Source organism: Watersipora subatra, chromosome 7, assembly GCF_963576615.1.
Source record: "Watersipora subatra chromosome 7, tzWatSuba1.1, whole genome shotgun sequence".
NCBI classification, from domain to species: domain Eukaryota; kingdom Metazoa; phylum Bryozoa; class Gymnolaemata; order Cheilostomatida; family Watersiporidae; genus Watersipora; species Watersipora subatra.
Genome location: NC_088714.1, coordinates 62145995 through 62162723, shown reverse-complemented (window position 1 = coordinate 62162723; position 16729 = coordinate 62145995). Strand labels below are relative to the sequence as shown.

At 35.7% G+C, this 16729-nt stretch overlaps 1 protein-coding gene across 1 annotated transcript in view; it reads left to right on the top strand.

Moving 5' to 3' along the window:
- Positions 1-16729, top strand: part of LOC137400960 (A disintegrin and metalloproteinase with thrombospondin motifs adt-1-like) — a 49116-nt gene that overhangs the window by 18034 nt on the left and 14353 nt on the right. Inside the window, exons 6-13 of the mRNA XM_068087298.1 lie at positions 27-189; positions 1235-1319; positions 3944-4039; positions 9573-9715; positions 9966-10097; positions 13358-13522; positions 13704-13839; positions 16155-16271. Of these exons, the coding sequence (XP_067943399.1) occupies positions 27-189; positions 1235-1319; positions 3944-4039; positions 9573-9715; positions 9966-10097; positions 13358-13522; positions 13704-13839; positions 16155-16271 (1037 nt within the window). The remainder of the gene's footprint in view (positions 1-26; positions 190-1234; positions 1320-3943; positions 4040-9572; positions 9716-9965; positions 10098-13357; positions 13523-13703; positions 13840-16154; positions 16272-16729) is intronic.

Genomic DNA, 16729 nt, shown 5'->3' with positions numbered 1-16729 from the left:
ATTCTTATGTGCATTTGTCTTTGTAGTACCTGTAGAAGGCTCAGAAGATGCTGAAAGAATGAAACAATCTCGTGACCATTTGGAGGAGTTGCTCAACAGAGATGGAGAAAGGAAAAAGAGGAACACGCTCTCTCAAACTACTTACACTGTAGAACTATATATTGCTGTTGACTACTACCTCTACTTGAAGTGAGTCTGATAGTTAAATATTTGTATATGCAAGTTGGCCAGTTTGAGTAGGTCAAGTTTTATGCAGGTATTAAAAATGTTCCTGATATCACTATTGGCACTGCTACGAATGTGATGTATTCAAGGTCAAGTATCTGAGTTGCTATAAGCGGATCCATCTAATTAATAAAAACTTTTCGTCAATTAATAAAATAATATAAATTTATTGAGTTCTATAAATTTAATGAAATGAAGTTCATAGAACTTTATAAAAACCTATAAGTTTTTTTATGACTTTAAAAGAAATGTTTATTAAAAATATATAGGTTCTATAAAGCTATTTATTTATTACCATTATTATATTTAGCTTACTACACTAAAATTAAACTACTACTAAACATTAACTACCGAGTTGACAGTTACTATGACTTCGATGTAACTGTCTGGTTAAAAATTTTTCATTTTGTATTTGTGTGAACAATGAAATCATTTTTAACTTTTTTGCTTTAGAAGTAGCATAAATGGGAGAGAAAAACATGCAAAATGAATGGCTACCTTTAACTTGCTATAAAGAACACAATTAAATGAGCTAAAAAGTTAACACTCAAAATTACATGAACCCTAAACCAAATTATTTCAACATTCCTGACTAGCTAAGTTGATGAGTTTGGTGAGATTGCTTCTGGTTTCAATTATGGTGTAAAGAATATGGGTTGTATCTTCTATGTGTAGTTGTAGAAACAAAATAGAACAACAACTATGGGCTTGAAACTCCGTGTACTACACCAATTTATTTGTATTATGATACTGATACTGTTCTATCCTTCATAAATACAAACAAATTCACAAATGTACTTTTATTTATATTGAGAGTGATTAAAATAAATTTCAACCATGCTACACAAAATTTCTGTATCCGTATCTGGATCAGTATATTGGTCAGTATCTGGGTTGAGATAGTTTTTAGTTTAATATTAAACTGCTATTATGATAATTGTTTCAGCAGGTAAACATGTATTACCATTTGTATCATATTATAGGGGATCTCATTGCATTTAACTTGTAGACTGAAGGATTCCGCGGAAAGGTTAGACTGGGCAAGGGGTGTTGATGATTACATTTCCTTTTTTGTAGCACATCAGGCTAATGAGGTGAGTCTAAGTCTGGCTAGTGAACTTGAACCATCTATATGAACCTCAATGTTTGTTGGTCTGTCAGTCCATGTGTCAAGTTATATAAAAATAATTTAGGAATGAAAAATTCGCTTTGGAGAGGTTTTGATATTGGAGCCTTTTGTTGTGTGTTTAGAATATGCGTCCAACTGAACATACTAATCAATAACAGGGAAGATAGTCATTACATTGGTTCAAATAGGCACAACAATGTTGCGTCACATGCAATGATTACCAGCTGTCCTCACGGCTAAAGGCCCGACATTGCATGAGTATTAAAAATGACTTATAAACAGTTGCAGGTAATGTAGTGTAAAGGTAACATAGCGGGTAAGATAATGTAAGTTATGGAATGTCTATAAGCTGTTTTATTACTTGTAGAGTGCAGAGTATTTGCTAGTAATAGACTAAAACTAGCAATTGTGAAAATTGTCAAGCAATAATTGGATGTCTTCTGGTTGAATCAGCTTAATAAGATGCTTCAATAAAAGTGGCTGATTTAATAGAAGTGATGATGTTTTCATTTTTCATATCGATACTTTATTATCGCAAGGTTATGCATTGAGCACTAGTTAGTAATAATTTACAACCTAGTACAATAATTTACAATACTTCATAGCATCTACTAGATATACTGTATGCAAAATTTCCAGCTACCACTTGCTTGCTGTAGCTTTGCTATTAGGCTGTTTGCACAGTAGAGCTGCCTAAACAAAATGAAATGTTGCTACGATAAAAACCAATTAGCTCACTTAGGCTTTTTACTGTCCTTGGCAGCACGTCAAACTGAAAGGCTGTTGTTTGTGCTGCGATCACTGCGGGAATCTGCGCAGCTGGCAAATAAAAGCATAAAACTATAAGCCAGTAGGCGGCAGCTTTGAACTGGCCTAATAACGGCTTGATCCATCAACCAAGGTAAACCTGAAATAGTTTTTTGGTAACTTTGCAAATTTTTCAGCTGTACAAGGTTACCGAACTAACCACCAAAAGTAGACAACTACTAAGGATTCTCGCAGCAATGGTTCATGAAAGATTAGGTTATATAAAAATGCTCTGAACAAGGCAACAACATTCTATAGTTGATGTATTGGTCAATAGTTAGTGTAAAGGGCAGCTTTATATATTGGACTGTTTATCTAACCCTTCTATTTAACTTAGTTAATAAAAAAAACAAATCCGTCTTGTGACTTTAAATATGTCAACATTGATGCCTTAACGAAACTAACAATTTTGTGTCAGTGCGTGTGAGTGGTGCAGTGAAATGATTTGGCTGGAGTGCGTTTTTGCCGTTGCGCTGCGTCTGGTCACGGGGCGGTGCGGTATCGACCGATAATTTCACTGGCATTTTCTGAGTGAGTCATGCAGAATGGCTTAAGTTTTTTTACGCTTTTCATCTCAAACAGATCAACTGGTCACCCCGGTCTCTGCATTTTAGTTGTGTTAATATACAGTGTATTGGAAAACTATACCACTCTATTCTTAAGTAAACGTTAGAAACCACTACAGCGAGACAACTCATACAGTATTCGTAAGCTAACATACACCTAGCCGTACCAGAACAATAAAGGGCAAAAGGTAGTTACTAATCTTTTCTTTATAATTGCATTTCTTATCGCATTCTTGCCGATTTCTACGAATTTTACTCATAACATTATGACTTTTATTTTAGCTTTAATGGTGCATACCAAGAACTGGCACGTATAATAAAATAACCTATTCATCCTCAATGAATTGTGTCTAGTCCTATAGCACCCATAGACGCATACCCTTACTCATAACCTGGCATACAGCTAAAGTTAGTTACATTTTAAAAAGTGGCTGTAGAGCTCAGTATACTCAGTGAAAAAACATCAATATAAATGGTATTAATAGATTCACTATTCGTTGTGTGATGCTATTCTTTCCTCTAATTGGTGAAATTTTTTCAGAGGTCTAAAGCATTTTATTTATGTAAATAAGGTGGTGGAATGATTCATTGATAAAACTAATTGTGTTATATATAACAGATAGTTAAGTTATATTTCAAAAATCTGCAGCTGACTCAAAATCAATTATTGGTCAAGCGTGATAATGGCTGCAACTATCTCATAGTTGCTAGAAAGAATTATTTGCTATGCATTTCTTATATAAGCTCAAACATTGTGGAATATTTTACAATTTTCACTGTCTCATTCATTTGCAAAAATCATTCATTTGTTATTAATATGAGTGTATGTTTTATTGTCATTGTGTGTACTCTGTGATAAGATAGTGAAGTTGCAATGATTTTTGGTGCCAATAATCAAAGATATCAAATAATTTCAATTCAGATATAATATTAATTATGCATAAATAAATTTCCTAAAATATAAATTAGCACTTTTTAAAATATAACTTTTTATTGCATAAAATTTTAGTTAGCTACTGTTTTACCTCTCATTTAATAACTGACAGGCCAAAACCAGCACTAACAGCAAAATTTTCAAGGCACTCGATAGAGAATATTTTTGGTTAAAACTACCACATAATTGAACAAAGCTATTTAAAAGGTTTTGCAGTCAAAAGTTTGTATATCCAATTCTTACACCTAATTGATTATTATATGATAAAATTTATAATTATAGATAGATATAAGATATAGAATGATTGACTCTGGGATTGATCTTGTGCATGGTCAGTGGACAATGAGCACAAAACTGTCCTACCTAAATGTAGCCAAGGTAAGATTGTTTAACTCCTACTGTCCTTTGTTCATGACTCACAACTATTTCATGTCTTAGTAGAATGATAAGATGTGAAAAGGGAGATTTTAAAGGAGCATTGAGAAAATAGAAATATAAAAGTTGAGTTAGGCAGATAGTGAGAGCAGAAGTTGAAGATATCAGAAGGGTAAGATAAACTATTATACGAAAGTAGGATTTTTTGGTGCGTTACTATGAGAATAGTGTGGGGATTTCTCACTTCATCTCCCTTCGTACACAATCTACAGTTTTGACTTTCATAAGAGTAAACTTAATGTTTTACGATATTTTATTATTTAGTCTTTTCTTTCACGAAAAGGTTTATAACCACATTGCTGTGTGTTTCTTGAAATGTCTATATTGTCTACAGATTTGTCGCCTGTGTATTAGGATGGACATAAAGCAGCAAGGTAGTACCCTGAATCAGAAAAAAACGCATAGCCCACCAACTCGCAAGCTTGTAGAATGGTGACTTGGCCCAGCTGAGCCAAAAGAGGCTTAGATGCGCCAAAAGAAGCTCAGGTCAACCTCACCAGACTGAGCTGAGGAGCCTTGCTGTCCAAGTGGATGACCAGTTAGCTATCAGATAGTAAAGGAACAAGTAGGCCCGTCATTGAGCCAGCACCACAGAAATCAGCCAGTGCCAAGCCAACAAAAGCCAGCTAGCTGAGCCTTTCCTCTTTTTATTCATCTCCCATCTCTTTTGATCTCTGCTTAGTAGATGTGCCCTGAGCAAGTTACCCAGTTGTCAGTTGTTGCACTCTACTACTTGATCCGCATAGTGGTAATATTTATAGGAGGTGTAAGACCTCGTCACCCACCTCAGTTGACGCAGCTTCCCATCAATTGACTTTTGATTTGTTCTCCATGGTCTGTGTGGGTTTGCTCTGGCAAGCCCATGTAGCAGAAGACTAGCTAGTCAAGGGCGCTGGTCACCACTGGTATCACGGTTTTTGAGAAGGCCAACAGCATTTTGGCACTGAAAAACAAAGTCAGTTAACGCCAGTAATCACTTTTTACACTTTTCGTGGTTGGCAAAGTTCCCACCAAGTCAACTGGTACTTTTAGAAAGGGGCAACCAGAATACAGCCTCTGCCTTTATCTGGCTGTCATTGTTCCATCGTGTGTCACTGCTTGACATACCTGGCATCCTATTATCAATCTACTCACCGTCACTGTCAGGCTAGACTATGCTGGTCAGACGGAGGTGACTGATTGTCTTGCCCACCTTTGAGTGTGCTAAGGTGGGCAGTTACCACATGGCAGTTTTGCGACAGACGGAGGGCAAATGGAACACTATTTTTGGCTGGTCATGGTGTGAAGTTCGAGCTTTTAAAACTCCATCCAGACATATCTAAAATTTACTGCGTTTTGTGTAGTTTCTCAAACTCCTGTTTTCTCATCTCCCGTTGTTTTTTGGTCAAATCCTTTCTCTCAAATGCTCAGTACATGGTGTCTATAGGACTTCTGCAGCTATCTTGCACTTTGCACCAGTTTCTTATTAATACACTTTGAGTCTTCACCCTAGTTGTGTGGCGAAGACCAAGAGTGGCCTCAGTCATCTTTCGGTCAGCTTTAGATCAACTGTCCTAGGCTGTCATTTTAAAAACAGAAAGATGACCCAGTCAACTCTTTCCCTACCATAAGCGGATTTATTGGCTTTTTTTTGGTACTATAAGTACCAACCATAAATCGATGTATCGGCTCATCAATAGGGTTTCACTTTTTTTCATCATCAAGCCCACAAATTAGCTAGACGCATCAAATTTTGTCTCCACAAAAAGCAAAGTTGTTGCCAATTAGGTGCAACTAATAAAACTATTTTAGATCAACAATTCCATTTCTAATTATTTTTAAAAACGGGAAAACCAGATCATTACTATCATGGCAATAAAAAACACACCACATTCATTCGACGCAAAGAAAGCATCAGAAACTTTGCGAGAGTAGGATCTACTAAACAATTTTATACTTATCTCGTAGAAAATTGTTTTTTAAATAAGATGCACTTTACAGAAAAACAACATATGTTTTAATTCTTGAGATACTGCTTATATACTAGTATTATATTGGTTTTTCGAAAATCCGTTTGAATTCAGACAGAATAATCATTTAGCCACAATTTAATGTGGTAGCAAAAGAGCTAAGCAGCTGTCACCCTGTAGTCTTGGCAACTCCTGACATGGCTGTTGGGTTTACTTTAGATTTGCATGCTAAAGACTAGTTGGCCATGTCTAGATCATTCTGGGCAAGTCTGCTATCTGTCAGCTCAATGAACTTGACAGCCAGCACTTTATGCAGATCTGCCAGCTCGGCCCATTAGCGTTAACGTAGCATAACCAGACCTGGTGCTCTTGAGTGTAGCAGAAAAGCACCAGGTGTCTATGCCACCTGGTTGAATGGCTCCTTTTTCCTGCACAGCTAGAGAAGTAAAGATTAGTCGATTTTTAGCAGGATCTGTCAAGCATATAGATGTTGTAAGACATGTTTCACATCGCTGGCCATGGCCAGCAAATTCTTCTGTGTGACAGTAGTTTCTTCCGCAGGTGCGACAGTATTGCTGAAGTAAGCAATGTCCCTTTTTTTCACCATGTACTCTAGATGATACTACCCCTACCCCGCATTAATTAGCACCTGTATCTAGAATAATTCTTAGATTGGAGTAACTCAGAACAGGTTCAGAAAAGATGCGTTCATTAAAGATCATTAAATACCGCCCACTATTTCTTCCCATGTCCATTTTTTCATTATTCTTTAAGCTTGTCAGGGACCATGAGTGGTGACAAAGCTTTAAATGTGCTGACGGTAGAACCCTAACATGCTCAAAAAACCTTGCAGCTCCCACAATTTCTGGTGGTTGACCAATCTTTGACTAAACATTGTTTATTAAGCTCAATAGCCACCTCTTTTTCGCTTACCACATGTCTTAAATAATGCACTTGTGGCTAGAGAAGTTTGCTCTTGGCTGGGTTGACTTTTGATCTTGCTCTTTCCAGCTGCTAGAACACTTACTTTAGTTAGGAGAGATCAATGACTGTGATGTTATGCAAGTAAAACCACAATGTCTGACAATTAAAGCTATTTAGCACCTTCTCCATCCTCTCTCAAAGTAGGCCAAAACTGATGCAAGCCCAAAAGGTAAAACCTACATTCATAGACAAAAATGGGTTTCAAATTCTGATATCTCCTGTGCATTAGTATCTAAAACACTTCCTAGAAACCAGATCTAGCATGCTAAAGAGCACTGCAAAATAGAGCGTCAGAACTTTTATTTATCAAAGGTTGGTGGTAGGTGTCTGGTTTAGTTGTTGCACTGAGCTGACTCAGAATTGCTACTTCAAATCTTTCTTTTGAACCAACGTCTCAAGGAATTCTAAGCATTTTTGGAAAGTTCATTGAGTTTTTTGTTGAAAATATTCCATACATGTTGTTCTGCCTCAGCTTCTTCTTATCCGAGCCAGTGGAGAGAAGGGTGTTGAGATATGAGCCGAGTTTCTTCTTTCAATGGAATAGAGTATCTCACTTCGAAAATCTGCTTCACACCTCTTTCTCAGGTGCTGAGCATAACCTGGTAGAGTGTCAGGTGTCTTGCTAAACATTGAGTTTGCCTTGGCTTCTTGCCATTTTTTGTAGCTACCTGAAACAGGTTCTGCAAGTGGTTTGGCACCCTTATATTCTTTGTTTTTCTGTGGTCCAAGCAAAGAAAGAGGTGGTTTATTTTCTACCTTGTGGCCCTTTACTCTCATGCAAGCGCTCAATTTAATGCAAGCTCTAGGTGACAGAAGTTGGTTGGTAAAGTTAAGGCACACTGTTACCACACTTCCCTTTGGTTCAGGTCGATTCAAGCTTGTATCCAGTGGAGAACTGCCCTCGATCAGTCCCAACGGGTAGTAATTTTGAGTGATGACTCAGCATGGAACGGTCATCTTGGTTTGAGCCAGTGCCACTGTGTCTATCACCACTTGCATCTTGCTCAGCAACAGCCACCTAGGTCTATCCACGTGTGTCAACTGTGCTGTCCTGCTGACGGAAACCACAAGTTGCTGGAACTTCATAGTGTATTGGTGAGCCACTGAGAAGGTCGTCTTGAAGATGGCCTTCTTACTGATGTGGGTTACCACAAATACCTTGGTCTTTATATCATGGAGTTGTATTGGCAAATGAGCAACTCCGCAGAATAGCAAGCATGTCCGGTCAGCCACCAGATCAAAGTTTTCACTCTCCTTGAACAGATCTCGATCAGACTAGAGAAGCCTGGCAAGTACTCAGGCTTTCTCAGCAAGTTCATGGTACACCCTGTGTCAACCAGGAACTGGCTAAATCCTCTAGCTTTCCTAGGAGAAAGTAGTTAGTTGTATAGGGTTGATCCAGCGCCTGTGCCGGTTCATTACAGGCTCAGCTCTGCATGGGCTCAGCCTCACTACCCCCAAACAAACCGCATGGTGTGGAAAGGTCACTACTGAATGTCTTGTTGCTGGTGGTGTGTCTATCCAGTCTGGAAGTTTGTCGACTGACCTAGTCTTGCTGTATTAAAGTCAATTTCCAGTTGGCTATGATTCCGGTCTCTTCTATCTGATACTTTGCGTTACTCTTGGCAAACCTCACTGGTGCAGTTTATGTTGGCTCTAGCTGCTCCTTTCTCTCAGTTAGAGCAGGTTCCAAGGTCTAGACCTAAATTTTTTTAAAACCTTTTAGTAGTTTCAGATGGCCCACAACACTTCCCCATTGCTCCTACAGTGCTTTTGCACTGAGGTCCATCATGGCTCTGTGTCCCAGCAAGCTGACCAGAAACCCTTTTGTCAGGGTTAAAATTTGTAAGGGCTTTAGTGCAACTAGTATTCAGTACTACTGTTTCTGCTCTTGATTGTTTCTCCGTTCTCTGGAAATGGCTTATGCATTATTTCATGTTTGAGTATAAAGTATGTATTTGTCAAGAAGAATATATATAACAAAGGCAATAGTGTGCGCATACATATAGTTGTAATTGAAGAGGCTTTTCTTGCTCAGCTTACTCTTTGCTGTCAAGTATCTTATATACTAGATTTCTGCTGTGCCTTTTATAATATTAAAGACACAGCAGCAAATAAAGTATATTACACTAGATTAAATTTGGTTAGGCTCTGCCCTCTTACTCCACAGCTAGCTGATTTCTTTTGGCCTGTTGAACAAATAATGTGTTTTCTTTGTGTTGGCTTGGTAGCTGGCCGATTGTTTCCCTGTCTGGTAGCCAGCTCGGGGTACTCTTGGTCAGCTTGGATTTTTTACGGTTAATTGGGCCGGACGGTCTTAGGTCTCTTTTAGTGTGGCTAAGCAAATTCGTTCTTCTGTTGGCTGTCCAATAAAGTAGCTAGCCAGTTGACTGTAAAGCTGGCACCTGGTTCTGCACTCTACCATAATCTGTCTTTTTGTCTGTCACACCAGCATAAATATTACAGAATTACTTTATTTTGGTTATAAGCTTTCTAACATTTAAAACTAAGACTGTAGTAGACTTTAGGTTGCGTTATTTTAGACTGGTAGTGCTTCTCCATGGACTTATCCACCTGATCTATTAATACCGACACTGGTTGAGGCTGTTGATGGTCTTGAAAGATGGACACAGTGGGTTGGAACATCAAGTTTACCACAAGCTGACCACTTTATGCTGATAACTGGGTAATAGGTGTTTTCAGTGATGAATAATTACTGATTTAGGGAACAAGCTTAACCCCTCTGCAGCTTGTAATAAACTAGTTTGGCAGTCTTTTAACATCAAATTTTGTTTTTGGTTAATCAGCAGCTAAGAGTTACTTTGAATATTAGATTACTGCCTAATTGCTTACAGTTAAAGTAAACTTGCATCTGCATTAAATTTTAGTTCAGTTCAATCAGATTCTACGCATCCAGTAACATACTGCAATTACAGGCTAGATCTCACTCGAGATGGAAATATCTATGTTGATGGCATCGCTCATATTGGAGGTATCTGCGGTGAAAATAGGACATCATTTATGCAGCTTACTACATCAGATGTGTATGCTCATGAGTTAGGACACAAGTGAGTTACCATGTTCTAATAATGACCTTCATACTTTATTGCGCTTGCAGTTGTAGAAGATGTACAGGCCATGCATGCTTTTCAAAATTATATATGTTAACATCTTTCTTCAAGTTTTCATTCAAATCTTTAAAAAAACATATATCTTTACAATTTTTAATCTGAAATAAAATTCAAAGTAAAAAATAATCAAGTAAATGGATAATATTTTAAAGGTTGACTTGCAACAAAATTCACATTACAGTTATTTGGTATCAAAAGATTTCCCATGTCTTACTCTGTTGTGTTGTAGGTGCCAAATACGTGGTAATGTGATTACAAGCTCTTAAAAGCTAAAAAACGAACAGTTAATAGCTGTCACACGAGACTGCCGTAGTTTGGATTTGCAATTGGATTCAAATGGGACGTAGTTGTTACAGGATGGTTTCTGTTTACAGTTTCATTCAATCTCATTTGTCAATATATTTTCACAAATATACTTCGCGTTCAATAAAACCATGTCTACTGTTCTTATGCGTCTGTTTTATCGTCATTGTAATGCTGTCACTTTTAGCACTGATGTCTTATAACTTACCATAAAACTCGTTAAACTTTTTAACCTTAACTCGAAGGAGTACATATCATTGTCTGATAATCATGACGAGCCTGTTGGTCAACTGTGATAATTGAAAAATGCTGCAAAAATTATTTTCGAAATATTGGGTCACATGATCAGATTACGACTTGCAGATTGAATAATGCCAAAACAAAACTGTAAAGTAGCGAGCATCTATATTTGATACGGGGTCTTCAGTAAAACCCGAAGTGTTTGTCATAAACTAATGCTACAATAAGTTTTATATTGAGCTTTTTATTGGCCTTTCAATTCACGTGAGAACATCACGTGACAAGGCGATAACCAAACTGTAATGGCTACATCAGATAAATAAAGAGATTCCAATCTATGGCGGCTTTTTGTTTTTAAGCTTCTAAGAGCTTGTAATCACATTTCCACGTATTTGGCACCTACAACACAACAGAGTAAGACATGTTGAATCTTTTGATACCAAATAACTGTAATGTGAATTTTGTTGCCAGTCAACCTTTAATTTGAAGATTTATGAATGACAATTTACCAAATTGTGATATTTGGTAAATTGGCAATATATTACCAATTTACTGGATATTTAGGTTTATGAATATGATGCCTGAGCGTGAACATTCTTTATCAAGATTACTATAAGTGCTAGTATAAGTATAAGGGTTGGGATGCCTACAACAAGATTTTAGGTAAACAATGTGCTGACAAAGATGAGTGATCTTAAGACAAACACAATCAATTCCTTTATCACTATTAGCACAAGTTTTGCTTATCTAAAATCAAAATAGTACAATCAAGTAAGAATTGTAGGTAATAACAAGCATGTTTGTTAGGCTTACCTTAATTAACATTGTAGCATACCTGCACTTTACATGGCTATTTAAAATGCACCCTTAAACCAAACTTTTTATTTTATTCCAAAATGAGATGAATGCCCGACATTACACAGGTAATATAAATAGCTTATATCCAGTGACAGGTATTGTAGTTGCCAATGGCTAATTTGACTAAGCGAGTATATTTCTAGACTTACTAAAAGCCGTGAGAGCAAGCTTTAATGATGTAGCGTGTCATATCGTTATTTGTATTTCAATCCATGTAATGACGATCTGTCCAATGGATCCATTGCATCTCATGGCTTAATGGGTTAGATTATGGAACTACATATGGTTCCAACTACTATCCATTTTGTGGTTCCAAATTATAGAGTTCAAAATTTTAATCTAAAATGAGAGAATTTTTTTTGTTAGAATGTAGTTGCTATTACTGCACACATAACACACCGACCTTGAGATATATACAAACCATAGATAATACAAAGGTACCGAGCTGTTTGTAACTGTGTGACAGTATATCAAGTCAAAATAGAGCTCTAGAGCTGAGTAACACTAGCTATTTTGTATCTCTAAAGATGAAGTTGCGCAGTATTTTAGTAGATTTGATCTGAAAGTCTCAGCATTTGTCCATACGTTGTGACTGTTTTTGATGTGTGAAGTGATCTAACAGCCAGAAAGTTTTAAAATTAAAAATTGACAAAAATTGATCGCCTTCAAAACACTCGCATCAAGCAAAAGTGTGATTGTGACGCCTATAGTTGCAATGAAATTGAAAGAATAGAGACTCATAATGTTGCATCTTAAATGCAATATAATATAAAGACTATTATTAGCTACCGTCATACCTCGACACATAAGTGCCCTAACATACAAGAAAATTGAGATATAAGGAAAGTATTTACCTAGTTTCCGCCTTCTGACAAGAGAGACTTTTGAAGGCAACTAACTGGCAAAGTATGCAAAAAGCTGTTTATGAGAACAACACCACTCGGTCTTTCTCATCAAATCAGTTTAAAAAGATTTTACAACTGTCAGCTAAAAGTTATAGTAATAGTAAGCTATAGTAGTTATAGTAACCTAAAGATTAAAATGAAAGCAGAGCAAAAGGAGCTGGAGCCAAGTTGGAAACAGACAATAAAAAGTCAAAACTAACCAAATTAAAAGTATGTTTAGTAAGAGAGTTAAATTTAGTCTTAAGTGTGTTTAGTAAGCTAACCTCATTTAAATTAAATTCAAAGTTTATGTTATGTTAAGTAGCGTCACACTAATCTATTGCATCTAACACGTTGTTGTCAAGTCTCTCTCACACAGCGCCGTTAACCACTATGTCTGTTTTGAAAGTAAGAACTCCATACAGCAATGTATATAGTACTGTTTTGTCTTATTATTTTACTGCAGATTATAACAACTAAACAGGTATTAAATTAAAGCAATTAAAAATATGTTTTTCCATCATAATATCCTGTTTTAGGTATTTTTTCTACAGTATCCTACTATAAGCTCAGTCTCAGAACACATTAGGCTTGTATGTAAAAGTATAACTGCATAACATGATAACAGCAAGTGACATCTTTTTGCATGTGTTTTGCTTCTGGACGTTTTAATCCCGATCAAGTTTTGTCAATTTTAATCTTGAAAAAACCTGGCAGTCAGATTTCCAACAACTTTGGAAATAATTGCAAATAATATAATAATACAAATAATAGAATAATAGAAACATCAGTTCAGTCTGATAAAATCTACTAAAACTTTGCACAAGTTCATCTTTAATGTATTGAAACTTCAATTTTGCATTTCTGTAAATTTTAAACAATTTTTAATAACCGTATTTTATGATTTGGCAGCTTGGGATCTTACCATGATGGGACTTATGACAGCTGTAACGGTGAAGACCATTATGTGATGTCAGCTATATCAGAGCTGCCAACTAACAGCACTATTGGACACCACTGGATCTTTTCTAGTTGCTCCATTGAGTATTTTGACTCCTTCCTCAAAGTACTGGACAGGCAAGTAGATGAGACTTGAGCTAAACTATGCAAAATAACTACAAAGACTGAAGAACTTGATGAAAGCTTAGAAGGTTATAGAGGTCTATGTAGCAGCTTATGATAAGAGTACCTTGCTTGTACATAAATTAGGTAGTGAGAGACATGTTAAGGAAACATATGGTATGATTGTATGTTATAGTGATTTCTCAAACTGCTTATTGGGTGCAGGAGCATATATTCCTAAATGGGAAGGTAGCTTGTCTGGACACCTCGGACAAGCTATACCTGTGGATGAACAATGCAAGCTATTTCAAGGAGAAGATCACTACTATGCAGTAAGAATTACCATTTAGTGGCTTTTAAGTATAGTTGAATTTAAGCCGGGTTGTCAGTTTGAGATTACAGGTGTCAAACTTAACACTTAGTGCACTAACTGTTTAAAATGTCAGCCGGCTAACAATAAGTTTAATAAAATCTGTACTTAAGTAATGCAAAAAATCTTTGTGTAGCGGATTGAAACTTTTCTCTCTCAAAGATCTCTTCAATGATGTGCTTTGTGTTGATTACTGTTAACTTGCCTGCACTATGTACTATTTATTATAATACTAGCGCGTACAGTATGTATTATCTTGTGGAGTATATGATAGCATGAAAGCTTACTGCATTTGCTTATGTGTACATTATCTACCTGCATATCCAGTGTGACTGTCACAAAAATTGCGTATGATCATATACATGTACAACAGGTATGAATATGTGCAATATTTACAAAGATTGACAGTGTGTACGACAATGTAAAGCCCATAATATCACTTGTACTATGTACTGTCTTGTAGACTATGGACTAGCATGAACAGTATGTATAAGCAGGCTATGTATGTAATAGAATTGACAGTATGGTTAATCGTATAAAATATGTACAAGTATTTCCAGGATTTGTTAGAATAACCAGTATGCAATAGTACGTATGTGCTATGATGTGAAGTGTTTATTTGTACAGTATGTATTTAAATATATATTAGCATCTAAAATATGTATTGTCATAGACAGTATTATGCGTACGCCTGTACAGTATTCTCCAAACCATACATGCTAATAATGGATATATATAGTATTACAGGAGTGTAGAGTGTAGAGTAAGACAGGTACTAATGCTTACATTATGTATTAGGATGGACAGTATACACAAGTATTGACAATATGTACTACTATCGACAACGTCAACCATAATAGACATTTTTACAAGAATGAAGCCTGTGTACCAGCATGTAAATGATGTACTAGCATGTAGATTATTTACTAGAATTCAGGCTTGTTCTAGCATGTGCATTACATTATATATAACCAGATTCAATAATTACAAGTCTATACTGTATGTATTAGCATATACAACATGTATTAGCATGGACAGTATGTATTAGCATGGGCAGTATGTATTAGCAAGAGCAGTATGTACAAGCATTGACCGACTGTACTAGAATTTGAAATCATGTATTAGCAAATGTAGTATATACTAGTAATAGCTGTGCTACCCGGCGTTGCCCGGGTAATAAAAAAGTATAGACAGAAAATTGATTTGTAATTAACATATAACAACATTTACCATTCTAACTTTCAAACTACATATCATGAGAAAAGTTTTTTGAGTAGTTGAAATAAATTAAGAGAAAAATGAAAACAACTGTAAAGGTTTTTAAACTTTTTCAAACAACTGTAACTTTCAAACTATTAGCCTGGCACATTGCTAATGGAAAATTGCAGTATGCTGCTAGGCTTCTAATGACGGTACTCCATGACATTGCGTCAGCGTTTTTGTCCAGCTGCAGTTATTCTAATAATAGCTATAGCCGGACAATCAATCCTCCAAACGGACAAACTTTAAGAAATATATATATAGATATGAGAATGGTGAGAGTTCAGAATGTGTATGTGTGTATGTTCTAGTGACTGAACAAGTACTGAATACAAGATAGTAACAGCTACGCAGGATAATGACAGGATAATAGACCATATCTATACAGGATAATGACAGGATAGTGACTTTAGCAATATTAGTCACACAAATATGTAAAATATAGTTCACGGCAGATTACAACATGTAAGGATTTTATAGCGATTACTATCTCAAAAGTAAATATTATTTTCCACTTCACTTTTAATGAGAAAAAGACTTCAAGTAACTACTTTATCAACAAAATAATAAAAATAGTAGAACTTACTTATTTTTTATAAGCTGGTTATACAGACTCGTGGCGAGTTAATCTGCCGTAATTTGACTCAGACCTATGAGAAACAGCAAACAGTTGTAGATCATCAAAAATTGCATATTTTTTGTTATATTTTTCAAAACCTAAATTCAACAGCTAAGCAGAGGTTATAGTTATTTTTTATAGTTTTTCTATGAAAGCGTCGCGGTGCAAAGTCTTGGCAGCGAGGCTACACAAATCTTTTTAATAATTGGTTGACCTATAACTACTGCTAACTTTGTAAAAGTAAAAATGTAAAATCTTTTAGCTTGATTTATATAAAGCGAAAAAGAAAAATTTGCCGCTTCTAGCTCAGCAGTTTTTTTTTACAGAAGTTTCACAACCAAGTAAAAAAAAATTTTATTGCAGATTTATGAATCAACTGACTTTTCGTTCTGTTGTAGAGAAGTCAATTTGATACAGTATGTAGTAAACTATACTGTACAAATGGAAGCGACCATTCAACGTATAACTACCCTAACAACGAAACCCTGCAGCATACTTCTTGTGGTAACAAAAAGGTTTGTTTGTTTCACTGTTTGAACTGGCAAAAGTTTTATCTACTATTAGAATATCCTTTCTATGTAACTTTTTTCCACAAATTACAAACCTCTTGAATAATAGTTTTAACTGATAATAGTTTTTTAATATAAACTTGAAATTTAAATTGCAAACCAAAATTCCAACAGCTATATCTTTTGAGCTGCTAGTTGTTACAATATATAACTTATTTATATAATTTATAGTCGCTATAACAAAAAAAAATTTACTACTGATATGCCAAATACATCATTTGTATAAGTTGCTTGGTAAAAAGACTATCTAATCAAAGTACACTTACCTGCTGAAAAGTGGCATGATGGATTATTTACGAGTGTGTGATTGTTTCTTTAAAGTGTTAATACATGTTTGTATATATAACCTACTCGTGTATTGAAGTTATGGACTCAAGGTCTTTCACAACATTTTTGTTGTAGTT